General features: G+C 39.9%; 1 protein-coding gene across 2 annotated transcripts in view; it reads right to left on the bottom strand.

The window, feature by feature from the left end:
* The window catches only part of SEC11A (SEC11 homolog A, signal peptidase complex subunit), a 46,726-nt gene extending 20,794 nt beyond the window's left edge, over positions 1–25,932 (bottom strand). Inside the window, exons 1-3 of one of the 2 annotated variants that reach the window (XR_006737406.1) lie at positions 25,524–25,889; positions 9,849–9,958; positions 3,802–3,951 (exon numbers count right to left, since the gene is read on the bottom strand). Coding sequence is in view for 1 of the 2 variants with exons in the window: in XM_045561636.1 (XP_045417592.1) it covers positions 3,802–3,951; positions 9,849–9,958; positions 25,524–25,574 (311 nt within the window). In the remaining variant the exon portion in view is untranslated. Of the gene's footprint in view, positions 1–3,801; positions 3,952–9,848; positions 9,959–25,523 lie in introns of both variants that reach the window. The other variant, XM_045561636.1, reaches the window with a different exon arrangement.
* Between the last annotated feature and the right edge of the window lie 488 nt (positions 25,933–26,420).

The raw sequence follows: 26,420 nt of genomic DNA, 5'->3' as shown, positions 1-26,420 counted from the left end.
ACACCCAATTTCCCCTTTCTGGGATATAATCAGGAGAGACACTATAGCTTTTGTGAAAAAGCATAGATCTCCTTCATCAACTTAAATATTCTCTGGCAGCTCTTATTAGACCAATTAAGACCCTACTACAGCACTTCACAACTCATAGGCTCAAAATACTGATTGAAGGCACATTTTTTTTTTTTTTTTTTTTTGAGACAGAGTCTCACTTTGTTGCCCGGGCTAGAGTGAGTGCCGTGGCGTCAGCCTAGCTCACAGCAACCTCAAACTCCTGGGCTCAAGCGATCCTACTGCCTCAGCCTCCCGAGTAGCTGGGACTACAGGCATGAGCCACCATGCCCGGCTAATTTTTTTGTATATATATTTTTAGTTGGCCAGATAATTTCTTTCTATTTTTAGTAGAGACGGGGTCTCACTCTTGCTCAGGCTGGTCTCGAACTCCTGACCTTGAGCGATCCACCCGCCTCGGCCTCCCAGAGCTAGGATTACAGGCGTGAGCCACCGCGCCCGGCCTGAAGGCACATTTATACAGCATCTTTCCCTTGCTAGTACAGGGATCAAATATTTAATATTATCTACCTTTAAGGAGCTCAAAGTATTTAGATTTTAATTCATCCATCATGAAGCTATGACATTAGGAAGGAGGAAATAACCACTTTACAGATGAGAAAAATAAGACCCAAAAAGCCAAATGGGTGCAGAATAAATGCGTCTATCTGCAAGAGAAAAAGCAAAGCTAAGGACTAAGTCAATTTAGTGGTGAAATGTCTCCTTCCAAACTCTTGATCACCAGCCAGTGTTTGATGTCATCAAATAGGCTGAACTTACTTAATACATATATTTTGATTGTTATTTGGCCCCATATTTAAGAACAATGTTAATACTATTAAACCAAATAATAATTCCAATCAGGTATTTCAGTCTCACCAAAAGAAAAAAAAGGAAACCAGAAACTTCATAATATTAACTGGGTCTGTTATCTAAATAGGCCTGCAAGTTGAAAACATCTCAAGAGTCTAAAATCAATTACCAATCCCCCTCAGATTACCAGTATCATACACCTCAAAATCTTCAGAATTCTGTTAAAAATTATTATAAAAATGTAAGGCAGCTGGACATGGTGGCATGCACCTGTAGTCCCAGCAACTTGGGAGGCTGAGGCGGGAGGATTGTTTGAGCCCATGAGTTAGAGGCTGCAGTGAGCTATGATCAGCCACTCACTGTACTCCAGCCTAGGCAGCAGAGTGAGAGCCTGTCTTTAAAAAATAAACTTAAAAAAATTAAAAATAGGCTAGGCGCAGCAGCTCACGCCTGTAATCCTTGCACTCTGAGAGGCCAAGGTGGGAGGACTGCTTGAGCTCAGGAGTTCAAGACCAGCCTAAGCAACAGCAAGACCCTGTCTCTACTAAGAAGAGAAAAATTAGCCAGGCGTGGTGGCACTCGCCTGTAGTCCAAGCTACTTGGGAGGCTGAGACAGGAGGATTGCTTGAGCCCAGGAGTTTGAAGTTGCTGTGAGCTATGATGATGCCACTGTAGTTTAGCCTGTGTGACAGAGAGAGACTCTGTCTCAATAAATAAATATTAAAATTAAAAATAAAAGTCTGTGATTAATATATTATCTGTCAATGAATCTGACCTGAAACTGTTTTAAAATAAAGTCTAGGAACTCACTCAATTTCAAAGGACCATACATAAAAATGGAGAGCTTCTGCTCTAGCTGAAGCAGGGCCTGGGCTTAATTTGATTAACTCTGATAAATTCACGGGAAAGTTGGTTTTGCTTTGTTCACAATAGGCATTGCTGAGAATTAACAACACAAATCCACTTTAAGAATCTGGAAAACCTCTAAAACTCCAAAATAAATTTCTAAAAATTTAAAAGCTATTCCTTCCCAGTCAATAATAGAATGTCATTGTATTTTTTTTTTTTTTTCTGAGACAGAGTCTCACTCTGTTGCCTGGGCTCTAGAGTGCTGTGGTGTCGGCCTAGTTCACAGCAACCTCAAACTCCTGGGCTCAGGCGATTCTCTTGCCTTAGCCTCCCAAGTAGCTGGGACTACAGGTGCCAGCCACCATGCCAGGCTCTATTTTTAGTAGAGACGGGGTTTTGCTCTTGCTCAGGCTGGTCTCAAACTCCTAACCTCAAGCGATCCTCCCGCCTCGGCCTCCCAGAGTGCTAGGATTACAGGTGTGAGCCACTGCACCCAGCCATGACATTTTAAATTACAATCTTTCAATGTATATACTGAAGTCTGATGATTCAAAACAAAAAAAGAAAGAGCAGTCACATCTTTATTTCACATCAATGAAGAACTCTTCTAAACTAGGATGTTTACAGGGATTCTCAAAAAGTAATAATTCAGTTTCCTCTTCTTTAAATGGAGAAAATATATTACTTTATAGGGTATACGGTAGTAAAAAATATTTATTGAAGGCTGCCGAATATTCAAGAACCTAAAGCACCCCCACTGTTTCACTTCCCCTCTGTGTGTCCTGCAGCATGCCTCCTTATTCTTTCAATTCTTTTTTTCCTTCCCTTCTGAAAGTTTTCCTTAACTAGAAATACCACAAATTCAAAAAGGGAAGAATGAGAAATATGTAGCTGGATAGGGACCACAGACTTAAAACTCAAAGAGATCTGTTAATTCTCAGAGATTCTTCCTAAACCTCTCTCTGTTACAGATAAGGAAACTGAGACCCAGAGAGGTGAAATTCTCTGCTTATTTTCATGGCCCACCTCCACCCTGAGGTGATTCTAAGGTTTTGTGTACGTCCTTTCCAATTCTAAAACACAACATGCTTAGATCAGAAGATTCTACTTAAAATCAATCCTTATGGCTGGGCACGGTGGCTCACGCCTATAATCCTAGCACTCTGGGAGGCCGAGGCGGGTGGATTGTTTGACCTCAGCAGTTCGAGACCAGCCTGAGCAAGAGTGAGACCCCGTCTCTACTAAAAATAGAAAGAAATTATATGGACAGCTAAAAATATATATATAAAAAATTAGCCGGGCATGGTGGCGAATGCCTGTAGTCCTAGCTACTCGGGAGGCTGAGGCAGGAGAATTGCTTGAGCCCAGGAGTTGGAGGTTGCTGTGAGCTAGGCTGACACCACAGCACTCTAGCCAGGGTGACAGAGTGAGACTCTGACTCAAAAAAAAAAAAAAAATCAATCAATCCTTAGGTCATGTGTTTTGGAGTTTTATACAGGATTACTGATTGTTTGGGAAGTAGAAAAGAGCTAAGAAAAACCTCTGGAAAAAACTTTTAGGGAAATAAATGAATTAATAAATAACTATTTACAGTTCTCCACACCCTCAGATATTCATAAAATGGACTGGACGGGCCGGGCGCGGTGGCTCACGCCTGTAATCCTAGCACTCTGGGAGGCCGAGGCGAGTGGATCACTTGAGGTCAGGAGTTCGAGACCAGCCTGAGCAACAGCGAGACCCCGTCTCTACTAAAAATAGAAAGAAATTATCTCGCCAACTAAAATATATATAGAAAAAATGAGCCGGCCATGGTGGCGCATGCCTGTAGTCCCAGCTACTCAGGAGGCTGAGGCAGTAGGATCGCTTAAGCCCAGGAGTTTGAGGTTGCTGTGAGCTAGGCTGACGCCACAGCACTCACTCTAGCCCGGGCAACACAGTGAGACTCTGTCTCAAAAAAAAAAAAAAATGGACTGGACGAAGGGCCTTGGGGGCACCTCACCCTCACTCTTTCACAATCTGTGGACTATCAAAACCAAATACTGAAAACACTTAAAAACATTTAAAAACAGAGAAGATACAATTTACACATACTTTTCATGAATCTTCAAGACTCGGTGAACTATAGGAATCTCTCTTCCTTCTATCCTAAAAACAACAATTTCTCCCACTCGTATAGGGTCTTCAACCCGATTTGTTAGGAAGAGAAGATCTCCTCTATGAAATGCAGGTTCCATGCTGCCACTGGGAGAGAAAGAAGAATATAATAGCAAAGAGAGAGTGTGAGATTATATTTGCTTTCAAAATTAGATATTCAACAAAATTAAAAGTATCATCTTTGGAGTATAGCCAATACTTTACCAACTATAACAACATAAATGTATATTGTTCCCAAAATATGGTTTCCCCAGAGTAAAGAGTTACATTAAAAGATTTTTTTAGTTATTAGTCTTCAGTAACTAGTGAAATTAACCATTTTAAGCATTACTATTCAAATGAGCTTAAATCTTGAAAAGAGCAGTGTTACTGATTCCTTAACCTTTTAAAATTTCAAATGACAAACCCGAATATAAAAGAATGAACTTTAAAAACACTGCCCTTATTCTCACTTCATCTGAAAACACTAACATATTCAAATATTCAAATGAGAACTGGATCATCATCTGCCATTTATAAAGATACAGACCAAGATGACCTTATAGACTGAACCCATTAAGAAGGAAAAACAGCTTATCAAGTCAAATAGTCAGCTACAAAGATAACACTTGTGTTATCAATTTACTTATTTCATATTTATTTTTAAAAGAGAAACAAGAAAGAAAATCAAGGACTAGAGCAGAGATTTTGCCTAAGAATTTCAGAAACCAGGAAAGAATTCAATTCTATGGTAATACATGAGAGAAACTTCTACAGAGTGTCATCTTACCTTTCACCTGTTCTATCCTACACAAAGTTCTAAAAAGGTCTTAAGATATTTGCATTAAAATGAACCCTTTTTTTCTATGAAGTAATAGCCCATCAGTATCGTTTCAGGAACTCAAGCTCCAATTTTCAATAACAACAGCTTAAGTAAGAAGAAAATAGACCTGGCATGAAATAAAATTCAATACAGGAATAATTACAAAATCCAAACATTTTTGTTTGAAGACTCTAGTCTCTCTCTGTAAGGGTACAATATGGCAGTGATTCCCAAACTTTACTACTTACACATTAGAATGACTTGGGGCACTTAAAGAAAATCCCAAAGCCGCCAGGCATGGCGGCTCATACCTATAATCCCAGTACTTTGGGAGGCTGAGGCAGGAAGATTGCTTGAGCCCAGGAGTTCGAGACCACCCTGGGCAACATAGCAAGACCCCACTTCTACCAAAAATGTTTTAAAAATTTGCTGGGCATGGTGGTGCACACTTGTAGTCCTAGCTACTCCAGAGGCTGAGGCAGGAGAATCGCTTGATGCCAGGAGTTTGACACTGTAGTGCATAATGATCACGCCTGTGAATATCAACTGCTCTATAGCCTGGGCAACATAGCAAGACCTCATTTCTTTAAAAAAAAATTTTTTAAATAAATAAATACATACAACAAAAAGTTCTATAAACATGGACACAGGCAAATGATGAGAAAAAGTAAAGGATGCACACACAAAATTACCTCAATTGTGAAAAATATATATACATTAAAAAAACTAAAATGTTAATAGTGATTATATCTTAGAATTATGGGTGATGTGTTTTCATCTAGTTATTTTTGCGTTTTCGACATTTCGTATAATGAAAATATATTAACTTTTTTCTGATTATAAAAGCATTTCTCTAAAGGTCACTGCAACAGCCCAGGCAGGGAATGACAAGAGCTTGAAATAGAATAGCAGGGAGCACAACTATAAAGGGGTAGAAGAGAGAGAGGAAAAATAACAAATGTGGTGGCCAACTGGATATGCCAGAAGGGAGAATAAAGAATGACTCCTATATTTGTTAAAAGATACAAAATTACAGCTAGATAGAAGGAATAAGTTGCAGTATTCTATAGCACTGTATGATGACTGCAGTTAGCAATAATATATAGTTTCTAATAGCTAGGATAGAATATTCTTTGCGTTGAACGTTTCCAACATAAAGAAGAGATAAATGTTTGAGATGATGGATACGCTAATTACCCTGATGTGATCATTATACACCGTATCTAACAAAACATTACTAGGTACCCCATAAATATGTATAATTATTATGTGTCAATTAAAAATGTTTAAAAAGAATGATTCCTAGGTTTTTAACATTGGCAATTGAGTAGATGGCAATGATAATCATAGAAACAGGAGAGAGAAGTTTTGAAAAATCAACTTATACAGAGTTTTAAGTTTCTGGTCAATATCCAGATGGAGATACCTGGTGTAGGGTGAAAACAAGAGTCTAGACTTTAGGAAAGAAAGCTGGATGAGAAATAAAAAGATTTAGGAATTCAGATATAGGTGGCAATTAAAGAAACACAAAAGTATATAGTGAGAGAACTATTAAAGAAATAAATTGGAGGAAACTTTTTAAACATTAAATAAATTACCATGAGATGGGACGATTGTTTGAGCTCAGGAGTTCGAGACCAGCCTGAGCAGGAGTGAGACCCTGTCTCTACAAAACATAGAAAAATTAGCCAGCCATGGTGGCATGCGCCTGTAGTCCCAGCTACTCAGGAGGCTGAGCCAGGGGGATCCCTTGAGCCCAGCAGTTTGAGGCTGTAGTGAGGTCTGATGATGCCACTGCACTCTAGCCAGGGAAACAGATCAAACCCTGTTCTCCAAAAAGAAATAAAAATAGGACTTTCTCCATTCCTGGAGACTGACTCATTCCACTCTCTCTGGAACGTAAAAAATAAATAAATAATAAATAAAAAATAAATAAATTATTAGTAAACTTCTTTATTATCAGACTAGACTTTTAAAGTTAATACATCAAACATGATAAATTTTATAAGTTATACAGAAAATACTTTAATATTTTTTAACTGACTTCAGCTTCATAAAGGAAAAAAAAAAATGAGGGCTTTTTTTGTCATTGTTGTTTCGGGTTTTTTAGTGATGGGGTCCCACTCTATCACCCAGGCTGGAGTGCAGTAGCACGACAATAGCTTACTGTCAGCTCGAACTCACGGGCTCTAGCGATCCTCCCGCTTCAGCTGAGACTACAGGCACACCACCACACCAGGCTCACTTTCTTTTATTTTTTGTAGAGGTGGGGTCTCACTTTGTTGTCCAGCATGCCCTCAAACTCCTGGCCTCAAGCAATCCTCCCACTTCAGTCTCCCAAAGTGTGAAGTTTACAGGCATGAAACACCATGCTCAGCCAAAAAATCAGTTTTAAATGTTTCTGAAATGTATAAAATAATTAATGTGAAAATAAATAATATGAAAGTGTTTGTCTTTATCCGCAAGGTTTCATAAAAGTCCTGAAAGCAGATTCTCAGTTCGCCTAAGCCCTCTGAGGCATATTCCAGGTAAAGATATATTCCTTGAAGTTACATAAAACCCTGGCCAGGTAAAAGCTACCTGGCCACCCAATCACATAAATTACATTTCTCTACTGAAAGCTCCTTCTAGTTTTGACCAGATCCTCTTCTAATATGACCTAAATCTAAAATAATCCCAGAAGAATCTTCAGAAGGCTCCCTAATCCCCCTCTCTAATCTTTTCCCCAGAGTGCCAGTTAGAGTGGCTGCTCCTTCTGTTAGTGTTTGAAGACTTCACAAACTGAATTCAAAACTGGGAACTAAGGGCCACATAATTTTAGAACTGGAAAGGTCCTCTGACATCATCTAGGTCTAGCCTTCATTTTACAGATGAGGAAACTATGGTTCAGTGAATATGTGACTTGCCCAAGGTTACAGTTGGACAATGAAAGAGCTTCAGATGCAAGTCTCTATACTCTCAGAGCAGTACTTTAAATGCTTTCGCACTAATAAAATCCATACATTTCTTTCTTTCCTTTCTTTCTTCTTCCTTTCCTTTCCTTTCCCCTTTCCTTTTTCCTTTCCTTTTTCCTTCCCTTTTCCCTTCCCTTCCCTTCCCTTCCCTTCCCTTCCCTTCCCTTCCCTTCCCTTCCCTTCCCTTCCCTTTCCTTTCCTTCCCTCCCTCCCTCCCTCTCTCCCTTCCTTCCTTCCTTCCTTCCTTTTCTTTTCTTTTAAGAGACAGGGACAGGGACAGGGTCTTGCTCTGTCACCCAGGCTGGAGGGCAGTGGCACGATCATAGCTCACCATAACCTTGAACTCCTGGGTTCAAGCAATCCTTCTGCGTCAGCCTCTCGAGTAGCTGGGACTACAGGCATGCGCCACCTTGTTCAGCTAATTTTTTTATTTTTTGTAGAGACAGGATCTTGCTACGTTGACCAGGCTGGTCTCAAACTCCTAGTCTGAAGCAATCCTTTTGCCTTAGCTTTCCACAGTGCTGGGATTACAGGCATGAGCCACTGCGCCCAGCCCATACCCATACATTTCCTTGGATCTCTAAAATTACAGGTTCATTTGATTTCCTTTTTCTTTCTTTTTTTTTTTTTTTTTAAGATAGTGTCTTGCTCTGACACCCTGGGTAGAGTGCAGTGGCGTTATCATAGCTCACTGCAACTTCAAACTCCTGGGATCAAGTGATCCTCCTGCCTCAGTCCCCTCTGAGTAGCTGGGACTACTGGCATGCACCACCATGCCAGGCTAATGCATTTGATAATTAATAAAGATAGAATTAAGATACAAGTAAGAGTATCAGTAAAGTATTATATAAGCAAGCAACAAGTGCTTCCAAACACTGGTTGGAGCTGGAAGTATATCAGAATATGACAATGAAAGAGTCAAATTCGTGTTATTAAAGAGTAATGTTAAGTGTTATTACAAAAATAAGAGGGAGATTCACACCCATAATCCTAGCACTCTGGGAGGCCGAGGTGGGAGGATCGTTTGAGCTCAGGAGTTCGAGACCAGCCTGAGCAAGAGTGAGACCCCGTCTCTACTAAAAATAGAAAGAAATTATATGGACAGCTAAAAATACATATATAAAAAAATAGGCGGGCATGGTGGCGCATGCCTGTAGTCCCAGCTACTCGGGAGGCTGAGCCAGGAGGATCGCTTGAGCCCAGGAGGTTGAGGTTGCTGTGAGCTAGGCTGATGCCATGGCACTCTAGCCCGGGCAACAGAGTGAGACTCTGTCTCCAAAAAAAAATAAAAAAAAATAAGAGGGAGAAAGGAAATTTTTGAAGGTGATGAATATATTTATAGCACTGATTGTGGTGATGGTGTCAGGGGTATATACTTATCTCCAAACTCATCAAGTTGTATACATTAAATATGTACAGCTTTCTGTATATGTCAATCATACCTCAATAAAGTGGCTAAAAAGAGTAATGTACTATTATTTAGACTCTAGATAATGTTAATAATTTGATTTATTTTTATATTTGTACTCCATTATCTCCAAAAAGGATTTGAGATGGCTTACAAAATTAACCCCAAGATAAGACAGAACTATAATGATTCGATTAAATAACCAAGTGGCAATTCTCCAAAAATGAGATATTAAATTCATTTTTAAAATCACTAAGAGTATGAGTACAAAGAGAAGGAAGCAGAGTGAAAAAAAATTCAGTATTATTTGTCACCTTAAGAGATGGTATTAATATCTTCAAAATTCCTGCAGTCTAGGTTAGAGGTGATATTTAAAGGTCAGGAAACATGGAAATAATTAGTGATGCTTCTGTACTGATACTGAGAACATGCAACCAAAAAATTCTTAATTTGCTGATGTACTATAAAATCTAATGAACTAACAATTAAATATCAGGACTGATGTATCAAAGTGAGCAGCATAAGAATTTCAGGAAAATGAAGTACAATGAAACACTTTCTTAAGGGATGTGCCAAAAATAAAGCTCACATAGTAAACTTTTTATAAAAAGGTCATGGACCCTTTGGGGTTCTGAATGGGAGTGTCAATTCTCACAAGGTGAGAATTCCTCATATTTGAGAAGTAGTAATTAATTTTCTTCTAGGCCCTCTTCTGGGAAAGAGCAGTTTTAAGGAACTGATATACTAGTTATTCAATACCTCACTTCTCTCAGGTAATGCCATGCAATTCTACGCCTTGAAAAGAAAAATTAATTGTTACCTGAGCACCACTACAATTGGACTTTCACTTCCAGTTATTACCATTAATCCCTTCCAGATCATTAGCGCCGAAGAGACAATCATTCCAAAATTTAGGACTTGATAATAGAGCTGTAAGAACAAAAGAGAAGAGATCAGACCCACCATTATCCCCACTTAGGAAAGGAACTGAAAGTAGTATCAATTTAAAAGTTTCAAGTTACACTATTAGGGCAGCTAAATTTCTGAAATGTTCTTTAATATACTGTAATAATCACACCATCAGCATATTAGAACAGTCCTCCCTCCCTCACCCAAAGAACCCTGCCCCATTTTGTTTGGTAAGACATCAGTTACATTTATTCAATGACACATTACTTTCAGAACCTTTCATATGAGTTATTTCATTTGGGCTTTACAACCATTCAGCTTAAATTTAATCACACCCACGCTATCTACTAACTGACAGTTATATTAATATATCTCTACTCCTGAACTCCTCTAGTACTCAATATTCTTTCTTTCTCTGTCTCTCTCTCTTTCTTTTTTTTAAGAGACAGAGTCTCATTCTGTCATCCAGGCTGGAGTGTGGTGGCGCGATCATAGCTCACTGCAACCTCGAACTGCTGGGCTCAAGCGATCCTCCTGCCCTGCCCTCCCAAAGTGCTGGGATTACAGTCATGAGCTACTGTGCCCAGCCTCTAGTACTTAATTTTCTACAATAAGTATTCCTTGATAATCATGGGATAGTCAATGACATTTAATTCTACTCTTTCACTCAACAGTTGAGGAAATCTAGTCTCAGAGAGAAGAGACGTCACCAAAGTCCTGTAGCCTACCAGTCATGCAGTCCAGACTTAAAGGTCAGCCTTCTGTCTTGCTTAATTTCTAGTACCCTACAAATTCTAAAATTCCCTAACTTGAATAAGCAGATACAGTATCAGAAAGGCATTTCAAATAAGGGAAATAATGTGAGCTAATTGTGTTAGGCCAAGGCTGGAAAATGGGTAAAAGCAGACAGGATGACTAGACACCAAGGCAAGTAGTTCAAGGAATGAAAAAAGCTAATGCTAGAAAGGATTGGGAGAAATCCGAAAAAGCATATTAAGGTCCAGTTATAGAGAACCTTAAATGCAGGACTGAAAATATGGGCCTGAAAAAATATTCAAAATATACCTTAAAGTGAAAAACCAAAAGTTTCAAAAATATGTACAATGTAAGCTCATTCTTGTTATTTTAAAAAATATATATGTATGTGGACATGCCACAAGACAACTGTCTTACTCTCTTCAAAAATTCAATGCCATGGGAAAAAAGGTGGGAGACTGTCCTAGATTAAAGAGGACCAAAGAGACATAACAACCAAATGCAATGCATAAACTCTGATTGGATCTTGGTTCAAAAAAAACAAAAAGCATAAGAAAAAAAGACATTTTGAGGTCGACTGAGGAAACTCAAAATATGTCTTGGATATTAAATAATACTAGGAAATTAAGGTTAATATTCTTAGGTGTGATAATGATATTGTTGTTATATAGGACAATGTCCTTATCATAGGAGATACATGTTAGCAGTAGTTAGCTAAGCTATAGTTAGGGGTGAACTGTCATATCTGTAACTCCATTTCAAATGATTCAGCAAAAAAAATTTATATGTAACACATGACACACACATAAGTATACACAGCACAAATAAGGCAAAATGTTAAGAATTGTTGAATCTGTGTGGTAGCTTACAGGTGCTCACTATACTATTCTTTTAATTGTTCTTAAAAATTCAAAAAATGTATAGAAAAAATGGAAGAAAATAAACTATGTGTTTATATCTGGAGGTATAATATTAGGCAATTTTATTTATCCATATTTTCTGCTTTTTTTCTTTTTAAAATAATTTTTATTTCTATCAAAATATTACATACATACATACACACACACACACACACACACACACACACACACAAGAACGTATAATAAAAGACAGCAATATCCTAGTCATGGCAGGCCACCTACAGCAACCATTTTCATCTCTTTTAGCTATTTCTTCTCAATGCTTCTAAAAATTTCTCTTCTTTTACAATGGGTAGTTAATAGATGATGTTCAAGATTTATGATGAGGAATTTAGTTCTCTTATACCATTTTCTATCTTTTCCCCTACTATTAACCTGTTTTTCCTGCATACTTAAAAAAAGGTTTCAAGTTTGATATTCTTATAAATGCATGGTCAATCTCTGAAAGGATACACAACAAACTGGGGACAGTGGCTGCCTCTGGGAAGAAGAATCAGGAGTCAGGGTGGAAGAAAAATACTTTGGAACACATACGCTTCATGTTTTTAAAGTTTTTACTAGGCCAGGTGCGGTGGCTCATGCCTATAATCCCAGCACTCTGGGAGGCCAAGGCAGGAGGATTGTTCGAGATCAGGAGTTCGACACCAGCCTGAGCAAGAGAGAGACCCTGTGTCTACCAAAAATAGAAAGAAATGATCTGGACAGCTAAAAATATATATAGAAAAAGATTAGCCAGGCATGGTGGCACATGCCTGTAGTCCCAGCTACTCGAGAGGCTGAGGCAGAAGAATTGCTTGAGCCCAGGAGTTTGAGGTTGCTGTGAGCTAGGCTGATGCTACGGCATACTAGCTAGGGCAACAGAGAGAGACTGTCTCAAAAAAAATAAAAATAAATATATAAATAAAGTTTTTACTATATGGAAGTGTCACCTATTCAAAAATAAACTGTTTAGGTTCATTTTCTTAAGGCCATGCCAATGGCCAGAAACTATTTTTCTGATATTCCAATGAAGCATGATGTACTCTGTCAAGGTAATCAATGTCATCCACAAAGGAAAGAAGAAAATATGAACATTTTCTAAGAGACACTTGGAAATACTTGCTGTTCTTTGAGTAATGGAATAATATAAGCATATGGGTAATCTGAAACCAAGGTTGACACTTTCATTTACAGGTGAGGAAACTGAGGCACAGAGAGGCTAAGCGATGCTCAGGGCTGCACAGCGACTGGCAGGCAGAATAGCAACCACTAGAACTCAGGTCTCCTAAATTCCACCTTTTCAAGATGGTGGCTTTTTAAAAGACAAAAAATGGTCTTTTTATTTAGAAGACTGAATTGAAGTGCGAAATGGGAGACGACAGAAGTAGGAAAACCAGTTTTTAAGAAGCAATCGTGGTCGACCAGAGGATAAACAGTCAAGAATTCAGCTAAGACTCTATTTTCCAAACTTTCCACACTAAAAATATCACCTGCAGTACTAGGTGGGACAAGAGATTCTGCGCCCCATTCCAGAACCTCTGATGAAAGAGCTGTGGGATTCCATAAAAACTACAATGTATAGTTCCACAATCCCTTACTCAAAACCCTTTGGGGTCATACATGTTTCAGAATTCAGAAGGGGTCAGATTTTGAAAAGGTAACACCTGCATATACCATATGTTACACAATACTCTTAGCAGAGCTTACGGCAATATCCTATATTCAAACACATTAAGATTTCTGTGGCAAAACATAAAAATTCACAGTGAAATAAGTAAAAACTAAAAATAACCATATGTCAATCAGCCCAAATCTGTTTTCTTAAAGAAAAACCTTCCATTTTCAGAAGGGCTCTGAGGTAGAACTGTCAGAACAGTTATCTAATATCTAATAATATAACTGCTCTTTAAAAGAAAAATGGCTGGGTGTGGTCGTTGTGTACCTATAGTCCCAGCTACTTGGGAGGCTGAGGCAAGAGGGTCCCTTGACCTCTCCCTCCCCCAGTTGGAGGCTGCAGTGCGCTATAATCATGCCACTGCACTTCAGCCTATAAAAAGAAAAAAATTAAAAAACAAAAGAAAGAAAAATTAACGATTTAAAATTTATGATTTCCTATGTCCCTGCAAGGAGTTCACTATCCTAGCCACTATTATCCTTCCCCTTTTCCTCAGACACCTAATACTACCTTTTACTATGGAAATTTATCTAATCATCAAGATCATCCTCATTTTTATTAGAGAAAAAGTTTAGAAGTCCATCACTGTGCGTAACTGGTATGTTCCTTAAAAGATGCCTATTTGTCTACTGCTGAGTCAGTCTATGAGCAGAACCTAGACAGAAGCACACTCTGTGCTAAAACAATCACTCTGAGCAGAAGTTTGAAAAGTGTCATACACTTCTCCCTTTCTTTTCACCCCTTTTTTTCCTGCCAAGAGTCTTTACTCAAAACTTTTTCAGCACTGACATGATTCTCAAAGGAAATGCTCAGTGGAGCATTTTGGATTTCAGATTTTTAGATTTGGGACATTCAACTGGTATAATACGAATACAAATATTCCGAAATCTGAAAAAAATCCAAAATATTTCTGTTCCCAAGCATTTCAGATAAGGGATATTCAACCTGTAAATGAATTGCAATATTTCCATATAATGGAATACTACTCAGGAATAGCAAGAAATGAACTACCACTGACACATACAACATAGATGAATCTCAAAAATGTGCTGTTCTAGCCAGGTTGGATTCACAGGGACCAAATTTACCTTTCTGCCTGAAGTAACTAAAACACTGGACAAAATATATGAAACAAGAATTTTCAGACACTGGACATATGAATGCATCCAGACAGCACATGACTGTAATTACTTAGAAAGGAGAAACAGACAAGGTGACCTGTGACTGCCCCAACTTATAGATCAGAGAGTTTCCAAAGACAAGGCAAAGGGAAAATGTAGACAGAGTCCAGCAGTCTCCTGATTTGAGAATAAAGAAGTGGGAGGAGTTCAGGGAGGCAAAAGCAACGATCAGTGCATGCAAGTAAGGAAACTACTGAGGATGGAAAAAGAGCCATCTAAAAGCAGGAGATGGAACAATTCTCAAAGCTCACATAGGGTAGGAATAGTTTGTTTCCATCAGCCAGAGTGGAAATCCTCATAACACATGGGGCTTTGGACAGAGTACTCAGAAAGGTATTTTTCACTTGTGGTGCAAAAAAATAAATCCTAGAATAAAGACTGCTCTGGATCTACCTAACAAGGCTTCAGAAGAGCTTGAAAGGACCAAACTGTTTCCACATAACTTGCCTGTATCCCAGAATAAAGCCCAAGACTATTTTTGCAAATACAAAGATATCCACCACCCAAAAAGGTAAAATTCACATTCTGGCAACCAATAAAATATTATCATACATACTCAGGAAGCTGAGGCAAGAGGATTGCTTGAGGCCAGGAGTTCAAGACCAGCGTGGGCAACACAGTGAGACCCCATCTCTAAATAAAATTTTTTATAAATTAGCCGGGTCTGGTGGCACATGCCTGTAGTCCCAGCTACTCGGAAGGCTAAGGCAGAAGGATCACTTCAGCCCAGGACTTCACGACCAGCCTGGGTGCTAGAGCAAGACCTTATCTCAAATAATAATAATAATAAAATAAAGTAAAACAAAATAAAATAAAATTACCAGATATACAAAGAGGCAAGAAAATATGACCCATAATGAGGAGAAAAATCAATAAATAGAAAAAGATTCAGAAATGACAAAGACAGTAAGATTAGTAGAAAAGGACATTAAAACAAGATTAAATTAAATTCAAGAAGGTAGAAGAGGCCGGACACAGTGACTCACACTTGTAATCCCAGCACTTTAAGAGGCTACGTGGGAGGATTGCTTGAGGCCATGAGTTTGAGACCAGCCTGGGCAACATAGCAAGACCCCCATCTCTGCAGAAAATTTAAAAATTAGCTGGGTGTGGTGGCAGATGCTTACAGTACCAGCTACTTGGGAGGCCAAGGCAGGAGAATTGCTTGAGCCAAGAAGTTCAAGGTTACAGAGCTATGATTGCACCACTGCACTCCAGGTTGGGTGACAAAGTGATATCCTGTCTCAAAAAATTAAATAAATAAAGGTAAGTTGAGAATGTAACAATCCTAAACATATATGCAACTAATAACTCTGAAATACAGGAAGTAAAAACTGATAAAACTTCAAGGAGAAATACATAAATCCACAGTAACCGTCAGAAATTTCAAAACCCCTCTCTCGATAATTGATACAGCAACAAGACAGAAAATCAATAAAGAGATAGAAGACTTGAACAACACTACTAACCAATTTGACCTAATTGATATTTACTGAACATTCTGCCCAACAGCAGATAAACATTAAGCAACAACAGCAGATACATTTAAATTCCTTTTAAGTACACATAGAACATTCACCAAGATAAGACCAAATTCATGGTCACAAAACAAATATGAATAAATAGAATTTGAGTTATATAAAGTATATTCTCTGATCACAATGAAATGCAAACAGAAGTCAATAACAGAAAGATGCCTGAAAATTTTCTCAAATATTTAGAAATCAAATACACTTCTAGATAATCAGTGGTAAAAGAAGATATCAAAAGAAATTAGAGTCCAGGCAGGGTGGCTCATGCCTGTAATCCTAGTACTCTGGGAGACCAAGGCGGGAGCATCACTTGAGGTCAGGAGTTCCAGACCAGCCTAAGCCAGAGTAAGACCCCATCTCTTCTAAAAATAGAAAAATTAGCCAGGCAGTGGTGTGCACCTGTAGTCCCAGGGTGGGGGTGGGGGCGGAAGAGGGGTGCTGAGGCAGGAGGATTGCTTGAGCCCAGGAGTTTGAGGATGCAGTGACCTATGAAGATGCCACGACACTCTAGCCAGGGCAACAGGGTGAGACTCTGTCTCCAAAAATAAAAGAGAGAGAGAGAGAGAGAAATTAGAAAGTATTTCAAACTGAATAAAAATAAAAACACAACACATCAAAATTTGTGGATATACTTAAAGTAGTATGTAGAGGGAATTTTTATAGCTGTAAAGGTCTATATTAAGAAAAAAAGAAATGTCTTAAATAATTTATTGTGTTTTTGTTCATACTCAGCTCCAAATATTTTGTCATTTCCTTGTGATTTTTCTTTGATCCATTGTTTGGTTTTTCTTTTTGGGGGGGTGACAGGGTTTTACCCTGTTGCCTGGGCTAGAGTGCAGTGAGTCATCATAGCTTACTTTAACCTCAGACTCCGGGACTCAAGTGATCCTCCTGCCTCAGCCTCCTGAGTAGCTGGGACTAAGGCGTGCACCACTCCACACGGCTAATTTTTTTTGTTTTTTGTAGAGACAGGGTCTTGATATGTTGCTCAGGTTGGTCTCTAACTCCTGGCCTCAAGTGATCCCCCCATCTTGGCCTCCCAAATTGCTAGGATTATAGGCATGAGCCACCATGCCTGGCCCCATGGGTTATTTAGAAATGTACTGTTTAATTCCCAAATTAAGCTTCCATCTTAAAACACTAGAAAAGGAAAAGCAAATGAAATGCAAAATAACCCATAGAAAAGAAATACTGAAAGAAAACAAAAAAAATGAACAGAAGACAGGAAAACAATAAAGAAAATCAATTAAACAAAAAATTAGTTCTTAGAGAAGATCAGTTAGCCAGACCAATCAGGGGGAAAAAAAAGGAGAGAGAAGATATGAATTACCAGTATCAGGAAGAACTGAGAGAGGTGACATCACTAGAGATTCTACAAATATTAAAACAATAATAGACAAGTATTATGAATACTAATATATTAGACAACTTTGATTAAATTAACCCATTCCCTGAATGACACAAACTACCAAAACTCACTCAAGAAGAAATAGATAATCTGAACAGACCTATATCTATTAGATAAATTGAATCTGTGGTTTAAAAACCTTCCCAAGGAGAAAAATCCATGCTCAAAAGGCATTCACTGGTGAATTCTACCAAGCATTTAAGGAAAAAAAAAATCATAACAATTCTAAGTCTTCCAGAAAACTGTGGAAAAGTGAATACTCCCCAACTTATTCTATTTATTTAGTGAACCAATTTTGGGCCAGTTTTAAGTAGGCTCCACAACAGGTCTAAGCTGCTGTGAAAACTGTCTAGCATTTGAGCCACATGACTCAGATCTTCAGGCTGATTGAAGCGTCTGTGACAGACAGGGATGGCATATGGAGCCTCTGGCAGTCCTTTACAGGTGAATGACAAAGGAGACCTTTGGGACTTAGGGGAAAAGCTATGTTGTCCTTTGAAGAATTATTTTTCTCTTGAATAACAGCTTCTAGCTTGCTACTAAGTTCCAGTAGAGACCAAACACTTGACCATGGGTCACCAAGTTAGCATGTAACCTGGACTCTGCAGAATGAACAGAATACTGTCAGATCCACCAAGCCATAAAGTTAGGCGTACACAGTGGTTTAAGTATTTAATCATCAAGTATAAATGGTATAATATTAGATTGGGCTCAAGCATGGCCCAAAGACACAAATAAATACAAGCAAATGATTCGGATACCCATGGTTCCTAATGATGCTACACTGCTTTTTCTACCATCCTGTCTTCCTGCCTCAAGGGGAGTTCCCTATGACCAGCTAAGGAAGACTTTGGGCCTGATTTTTAGATAGTTCTACATAAGCCACCTAGCACCAACTGAAAGACAGCTGTAGCATTATATTCAAGGTTAACCATGGATTGTGATGAAGGGAAATCCTCCCAATGGGTAGAACTTCAAGCAATACAGTTGTTCATTCTACCTGGAAGGAGAGATGAGCACAGGTGTGAACTGACACTGATTCAAGAATGACTAGCAGTTTGGCTGGGTGGTCAGGGACTTGGAAGGGACATCCAACTGGAAAGCTGGAGACAAGGAGGTCGAGGAAGAGGAATGTGGATGGAGCTCTCCAAATGGCTATACAGAATGTGAAGATAATTCCTATAAATGCTCATTAGAGCCATTACCTCAGCAGAGGATCTTAATGATTAGGAAAAAATGACCCATCCTGTGGATGTCAGTCAGTCAGCCTCTTTCCTCAGCCACTGTCTTGTTAGGTTTAATGGTTACACTGAGTTAGAATTTAAGACCCCTACCTAGTCACTTTGGGCTCCTCATGCCAGAGAACCAAAATGCAGGGGGGTTGTTTATTGGCTAGGGTGATTGATCCTGACCATCACAGAGAAACAGGGTTGCTACTACACAATGAGGTAAATGAGTATAACTAGAATATAGAGGATTCTCTGAGGCCCCTCTTAGAATTCCCATGTAAAAGTTAGTAAAAACTCCAACAACCCAATGCAGGTAGCACTGCTTATGACATTAACTCTTCAGTAAAGAAGGTCTGGGTCACCCCCACCAGGCAAGAAACCATGACCAATTTAATTTAGGTTCTCGCTGAGGGCAGAGAAAAAAACCAGCTATGACTGTGTGACCAATTACACAAACAAAGGATAGTTACAGAATAATATATTAGACAGAAATATAACTTTGCTTTTATCTTTATTTGAAAGCTGAATATGAATACAACACGTGTGTACAGATGCCAAGTTGACAAAGAGTAGACTACAGCAGTTTTGTACTTTGTCAACTTGGCTATGCTACAACTAGGTTTCCCCAAAGCCCCTTTCTTGTATGGTTCTGGGTTAGAGTTGGCCCAAAAGAGAAATTTGCCCAAGATGTGGAAAGTGAAAGTGAGGCAGCCACGATTAAGCTGAAGGTCACTGCGGTTAGAGGACATTAAGGATCCAGTTTGTCCTTGCTCTCCTCTGCTCCACATGCAGCTCTCCTGGCTAAGAGAGACTAGATACATAGGTAACAGCCTTCCACAGACTTCTCCATCTGCTTCCTTTGTGGTCTCATTCTAGCAGCCAGATACGGAGTCCTGCCCCAAGGCTTGGATTTGTCCACCCATACCTGTGCTTCAGAAGAGCTGGTTAGTGACATTTCTCTGGTTCTCTAGCTCCCACTTTTAGATTCTTACTTATCCAGCTTTTCCCACCATTGTATAAGGTTTTATTACTATAACATAAAATTCATAATAGTTCTCCTTCCCAGATTAAACCCTGACTGACAAATCATGTTTTTCAGACAAAGCTTTCTGTCCCTGCAGATACCTTCTGTGTTTGGATTCTATAATATATTTCACTTGCTTCCTTGAAGTCAGAAAAGATAACTCTTTTGAAGAGTTATAATCACAATTTCTGCTTAAGTGGAGCTCATCTTTATTGTCACACGCTTGTGCCATCTGCTTGTGGAAATGAATAATCATGCTTGTCTTTATGTCCATGGAGAGAATGTTATGAAAAAAACTAAAAGATGTGAAGTATCAGGAACAGTAGCAAGAAAATGACTTCAGTCCTTACTATGGTGCTGTATTCTGGGTTTTGCTCAGTTACATAGGATAGAGGATGATTTCTGGATGCTCCAGAAGAATATACCCAGATACTAAGTGTAGTTTATAACAAAATTTTATTTGTGATTGCCTTGTGTATGTAATGGAGACTGATGTTAGTATTTCTACATAGAAATTTGGCAATGTCATTAATAAATGTTGACACTCTGTCAGTGATAAAGATTTTCCTGATCATAAACAAGACCAGATTAGTTTTCTATAATCAGAAAAAGTAATGGATTCATCCCCTGTGCTACTCCAATTTGCTGCACTTTTATTCATATTAGGCCTATTTCTAAGAAAAATCTCCTAGGGACCAGGCGCAATGGCTCATGCCTGTAATCCTAGCACTTTGGGAGGCCAAGGTGGGAGTATCACTTGAGGCCAGAAGTTCCAGACCAGGCTGAGCAAGAAAGCGAGACTCCATCTCTACCAAAAAAAAAAAAAAATTAGCCAGGCATGGTGGCACAAGCTTCCAAGCAGCTTATAGTCCCAGCTGCTTGAAGCCTGAGGCAGGAGGATCACTTGAGCCCAGGAGTTTAAGAACAGCCTGAACAACAGAGCGAGACCCCATTACTACAAAAAATAGAAAAATTAGCCCAGCATGGTGGCACACACCTGTAGTCCCAACTACTTGGGAGTCTGAGGCAGGAGGATCATTTAAGCCCAGGAGTTTGAGGTTGCTCTGGCCCAGGAAACAGAGCCAGTCCCTGTCTCCAAAAAATTGTAAAAATTAGTATAATTTTAAATTACAATTAAAAACAAAGGCAATGAATTCATCAGTTCCTAATTATTTTACTACAGTTTACTATTATATATGTTCTTATGGTTATTTTTTCTATTTTATCTATAAAGTAGAAATTATAGTTGTGTGCTACTACATGTCTCTTCCCAATTCTGCATTCAGTGATGACATGTTGGCAGCATGAAATCAGCCATGCTGGAAGCATTTACACCACAGAAATAGTCATACTCTATAAATCAGGGCCTCATGCACTAAGAAAAGCCTCAGACAAAAAGGTGATCTGATACTCCAGTAAAGAAGCCATGCTCCAAATAAAGGGAAGACAAATAAAATAATACATGACATCTAAAAGGACCTTAGAGATCAGGCACATTCAGGGTGGTATGGCAGTAGACATCGGCAAGAAATCACCTAACATTCTAAGGCAGTACCCAAAGACTCAGAAAGAATACAAGGGGGCACTGTTAAAAAAAAATCAATTAATTAAAATGAGATACTGCTACACATCTATCAGAATGGCCAAAATCCAGAATACTGACAACACGAAATGCTGGCAAGGATGTGGAGCAACAGAAACTCTTGCTCACTGCTGGTGGGAATGCAAACAGTACAGCCATCTTGGAAGACAGTTTGGCAGCTTCCCAAAAAACTAAACATACTCCATCACACTTCTTGGTATTTACCCAGAGGAACTAAAAACCTATGTCCACACAAAAACCTGAACCAATATTTACAGCAGCTTTATTCATAATGGCCAAAACTTGGAAGCAACTAAGATGTCCTTCAGTAGATGAATGGATAAACTTCGGTATGTCTTATTCAGAGCTAACAAAAAATGAGCTATTAAGTCATGAAAAGACATGGAGGAACCTTAATACTAAGAAGCCAACCTAAAAAGGCTATATACTGTATGATTCTAACTATATAACATTCTGGAAAACGAAAATTATGAAGACAATATACAGATCAGTGGTTGCCAGGGGGTGAAGGAGTAAGGAGAGGCAAAGCACAGAGGATTTTTAGGGTAGTAAAAATACTCTGTATAATAATATAATGGCAAAATATGTCATTATACATTTGTCCAAGCCCATAGAATATACAACAGCAAGAGTGAATCCTAACATAAACTATAGACTTTTGCAATTATGATGCGTCAATGAAGGTTCATCAAATGTAACTAATGTACTACTCTGATGGGGGTTGCTGATCACTGGGGAGGCTGTGCATGTGTGGAGGCAGGGAATACAATCGAAATCTCTGTACCTTCCTTTCAGTTTTGCTGTGAACCTAAAACTGCTCGAAAAAAATTAAATAGAGAAAAAAAATTGATTAAAACCTAAAGAATACTACTCTGTGATTCCATTCATATAAAATGCAAATCCCTCTATACTGACATAAAGCAAATTAGTGGTTGCCTGGGGGATAAACTACAAAGGGGCACAATGACCTTGTGGGTGATAGGTATGTTTTGTATCTTGATTGTGAGAGGTGTACATAACTGTAAAAACTTATTAAATGGATGGAATTTATTTACTAAAGTGTTCCTCTATGGACCTGATTAAAAAAAAAAACATTAAATCTCAAACAGACTGGGCATGATGGCTCATGCCTATAATCCCAGCAGTTTGGGAGGCCAAGGTGGGAGGATCACTTGAGGCCAGGAGTTTGAGAATAGCCTGGCAACATAGTAAGACCCCGACTCTACAAAAAAAATTAAAAATTAGCCAGATGTGGTGGCATGCACCCGTAGTCCTAGCTACTCAGGAGGCTGAGGCGGGAGGATCACTGAAGCCCAGGATTTCGAGCTGACAGTAAGCCACTGCACCATAGCCTGGGCAGCAGAGCAAGACTTTGCCTCTTATAAAAAAAAAATTCAAAGTAATCAAACATTTCATATGTGTGTAACATGTAATTAGGCATAAATAGAAAAGTTACGAAAGTGATAGCAATTTTTAGAAGAATAAAAACAAAAGTCTAGATTTCCTCTTTCATTTGATTAGCTCCCAATATCCACAGACACTGTCAATTCTTCTTCCCAGGTATTATGTACAGGCAAAGATCTCATTTCATGGCTCTCCTTCACCTCATCCCCATGGTAAACGATTCCTCCCATCCATTCCTAACAACCTCTGGGAAGTCCGGAGGTATGGGGGAGGGGATAGGTTATTTTACCATATAAACTTCCATTAACTCTGAATGTCCTGGATGCAATGAATTCTGAACCACAATCATTCCATATTAGGGAAACAGAAGGGCAGGGCAGCTTCTTCATTCTATCTTCATATTTCTGTTCTCTCTGCCTATACTTTTGTTAATAGTATTTATAACACTGTTCTATAATTGATATTTTTCTTGGTTTCTCTTTTAGATGGCAAACTCTTTTGTGGGCAGGAAGTATACCTTGTACATCTCTATAGCCTCACTGCCTGTCTAGCAGGTCTAGAAGTGTTCAGTGAATGTTCTTCCTTCCCCTACCTCTTGAATTGTCAAAATTCTAACCAACCCACAGAGATGATGCTATTAAGAAGGACTTTTAAGATCCAGCTTAAATGTCAGTTTCTCCTTGAATCTGTTATTAATGCCCTGACTAGAATCTCCCACAATTTTCCTACCACTACTAGAACCTGTCATATCCTTTTTTACCCAAGTTTTCAGGCTTTGGACCTAAGATCAGATCCTGATATTTACCTTTGATCTCTGGCAAATTACTAAATCTCTGTAACAACATCAACAATAACACAACTAATACTGACCATGTGCCAGACATCGTTCTAAGAGCGTTATATGAATTAATTCATTTAATCTTCACAGCAACCCTATGTTGCACAACACTGTGAACGCAATTAATGTCACTGAGTGTACACTTAAAAATGGTTAAAATGGTGTATTTTATGTTATATGTATTTTATCTCAATAAAAATAAAGGTAGGGCTGGGCACAGTGGCTCATGCCTGTAATCCTAGCACTCTGGGAGGCCAAGGCAGGCAGATTGTTTGAACTCAGGAGTTCGAGACCAGCCTGAGAAAGAGCAAGACCCTGTCTCTACTAAAAATAGAAAGAAATTATATGCACAGCTAAAAAAATATATATAGAAAAAATTAGCCAGGCATGGTGGCACATGCCTGTTGCCCCAGCTACTTGGAGGCTGAGGCAGAAGGATCACTTGAGCCCAGGAGTTTGAGGTTGCTGTGAGCTAGGCTGACGCCACGGCACTCTAGCCTGGGTAACAGAGTGAGACTCTGTCTCAAAAAATAAAAAAATAAAAAAACTAAAGGTAGGCACAGAGAAGTTCAGTAATTTACTCAAAGTCTCACAGCTAGTAAGTAGCAAAGCTACCTCAGAAGTCCAGCTTCAGAGTCCATATTCTTAACTTCTATACTGTATTGTTTCTCACAAAATCTCATTTTCTTCATATATATAACAGGAATGCCATTACCTACCTTACAGGTATATAAAGTGCTTCACATATAGCAACAGTGCAAAAAAGTTATTGTTTTGCCTTAGTCCCTTTCTACATATTTGTGTTACTTGAAGGCTGAGTCTGTCTTATCTATCTTTGAACTTCTCTCACTGTACCTAGCACAGGGTACAATAAAGAGCAGAACTAAAATAAATATTTTATTCAGAGAAATGTCGTGGCACCTAGAAATCGGATGAAAAAGACAACACAAGTCAAGTGAGAATTTTGAATTGTTATTATAAAGACATAAACTAACATTTTGTGCAAGTTGAAAAGAATGATCAATTCTGACTGAGGGAACATGTCTAAGAGGAGATAACACTGAGCTAGCCAAGGCCTGAAGGAGAGTTACGGGGAGGCTGTATAACCACTTCCCTAAATGGCAATTATAAACAGTTCAAAATAGAAGTCCAATGGAAAAAAAAAAACTTTAATAGTGACATTAAAATAATCATAACAGTAAAATACTGTAAAAAAAATTCCAATGCAAGTAAAATTAGGCTCTATAGATACACTTGGTGCAGAAAACAAAAAGGAGCCCCCTTTTCTAACGACTAAATAATGACAACAGTATTCTCAGCACCATTTGGCATACAATTTAGAAGATCAAGGCAGTGTAAGTTTTAATGACAGATCAGCAGACCTGCACTTCAAGATCCCTCTGCCACTGACACTGGACAGTAAAATCATAGATTCTGAGGGCTGCCACCTTAATGCTAAGTGGACTCAAGGGCAAGTAGCGTAACTGGTCCAACTTTGAGCTCAGGGCGGTCCAAGTTAAAGTCGGTGCAGCCCGCTATGGCCCGTCTGTACTAGAAGGGTCGCAGGGACTGAAAGCAGCAAAACGGCTTTTGTGGGGCATACAAATCGCCTTCCCGAGCGCCCCAAAAGACGAAGTAGCCGTGAACTTCTAAACCTCCTCTCTCTGGAATCCATCCGAAGTCGCCCCGATTGGGCAATCCGGGAGTCGGCCGACTTACAATGTCTAAAACAATAAGCAACCTCAACTCCCACCTACAAAGATCCCTAGGGTTTCCATCTACTCCCCTGCCTCGTTGGGAGATATGGAACGTGAAAACGCCGCTTCCCGCTCTGCCCCTGGTAGGCCGCGAATCAGGTGGGGGCTAAAAACGGGGCAGACAAAGCGGCCTCCGGCCACCGACTCCAAAGAAAGGGAATGAGCCCGGCATCAGACCCGCTCAGGCCCTCACACCCGGGCCCAGGGGTCCGCCGGAACCCGCAGTAGCGGCGTCGAACGGACAGGGGAGCCAGGGGAAACAGAGAACGGCCAAGCTCACCTGTCGCTTGTTCATCCGCCGCACATCGTCCAAAAAGTCTAGAGACAGCATGGCGGGGACGAAGGGCAGGACACGGACAGGAGCGAGAGACTCAATGTGAACCAGCGGGCGGAACGGCGGGCGCACGGGCCGGGCTCACACTGGACGGGACGCCGCAGTGACTGCACTTCCGCTTCCGGGGCGGGAGCCGGCACGGCCCTTCCCCTTGCTGTGGAGAGCGGACAAAGGGAACCGCAACCCTTCTAGTCCAGCCTCCCGGCCTGGCCTCGCTGTAGGAGGGCTCTCCCGCTCCAGCCCTCGCCTGCCGAAAACCGGCTGGATCCCACTGCGGCGCTGAGCCCGCCGGCCTTTGCGGAGGCGGCAACCCAGGGTTAGAGGGGAGGCAGCCCTGCCACCTTCGAAAGGCGGGTCCTCGTGCACAGCTGGCCAATTGGGAGCGGTCTTTCCGGTCAGGGCGGGCAGAAGCGGTTCCTGAATGGCCGGCGCGGTCCTGTGCCCGGGCCCGGGCCTGGGTGCGGCGGTTGACGTGTCATCTGGTCGTGCATTCTCAGGTGGAGCTCGTCTTTCCCGCGCTACGGGAAGCTGGCGATTGAGGAGCTTTCAGTAAGTGCTTTTCGCGTAAGGGTGGACAACGTGAGAGACTTTGAAAGCACTGTCTGAAGAAGCTCCCAGGAGTTTACAGTACGGCTGGAGAGAAACAGCCCGCTGCAATTAGAAAGCAACCAAAAGATGCAACAGTGTGATGAGACCGCCAGTGGTGCGAGTCGTCAGAAAGTGCTTCCTCCCCAGCCTTGACTTTGCAGACAGGATTTGGCTTTATCTCCTTGAACTCTACCTCCTGGTTTTCTTAACTCGGGCACCTTGACGTGACCCTCTTTTCGGTATCTTCTATCTCCT

The sequence above is a fragment of the Lemur catta genome, chromosome 9 (assembly GCF_020740605.2).
Source record: "Lemur catta isolate mLemCat1 chromosome 9, mLemCat1.pri, whole genome shotgun sequence".
Classification (NCBI taxonomy): Eukaryota; Metazoa; Chordata; class Mammalia; order Primates; family Lemuridae; genus Lemur; species Lemur catta.
This window is presented reverse-complemented; position numbering and strand designations above follow the sequence as displayed.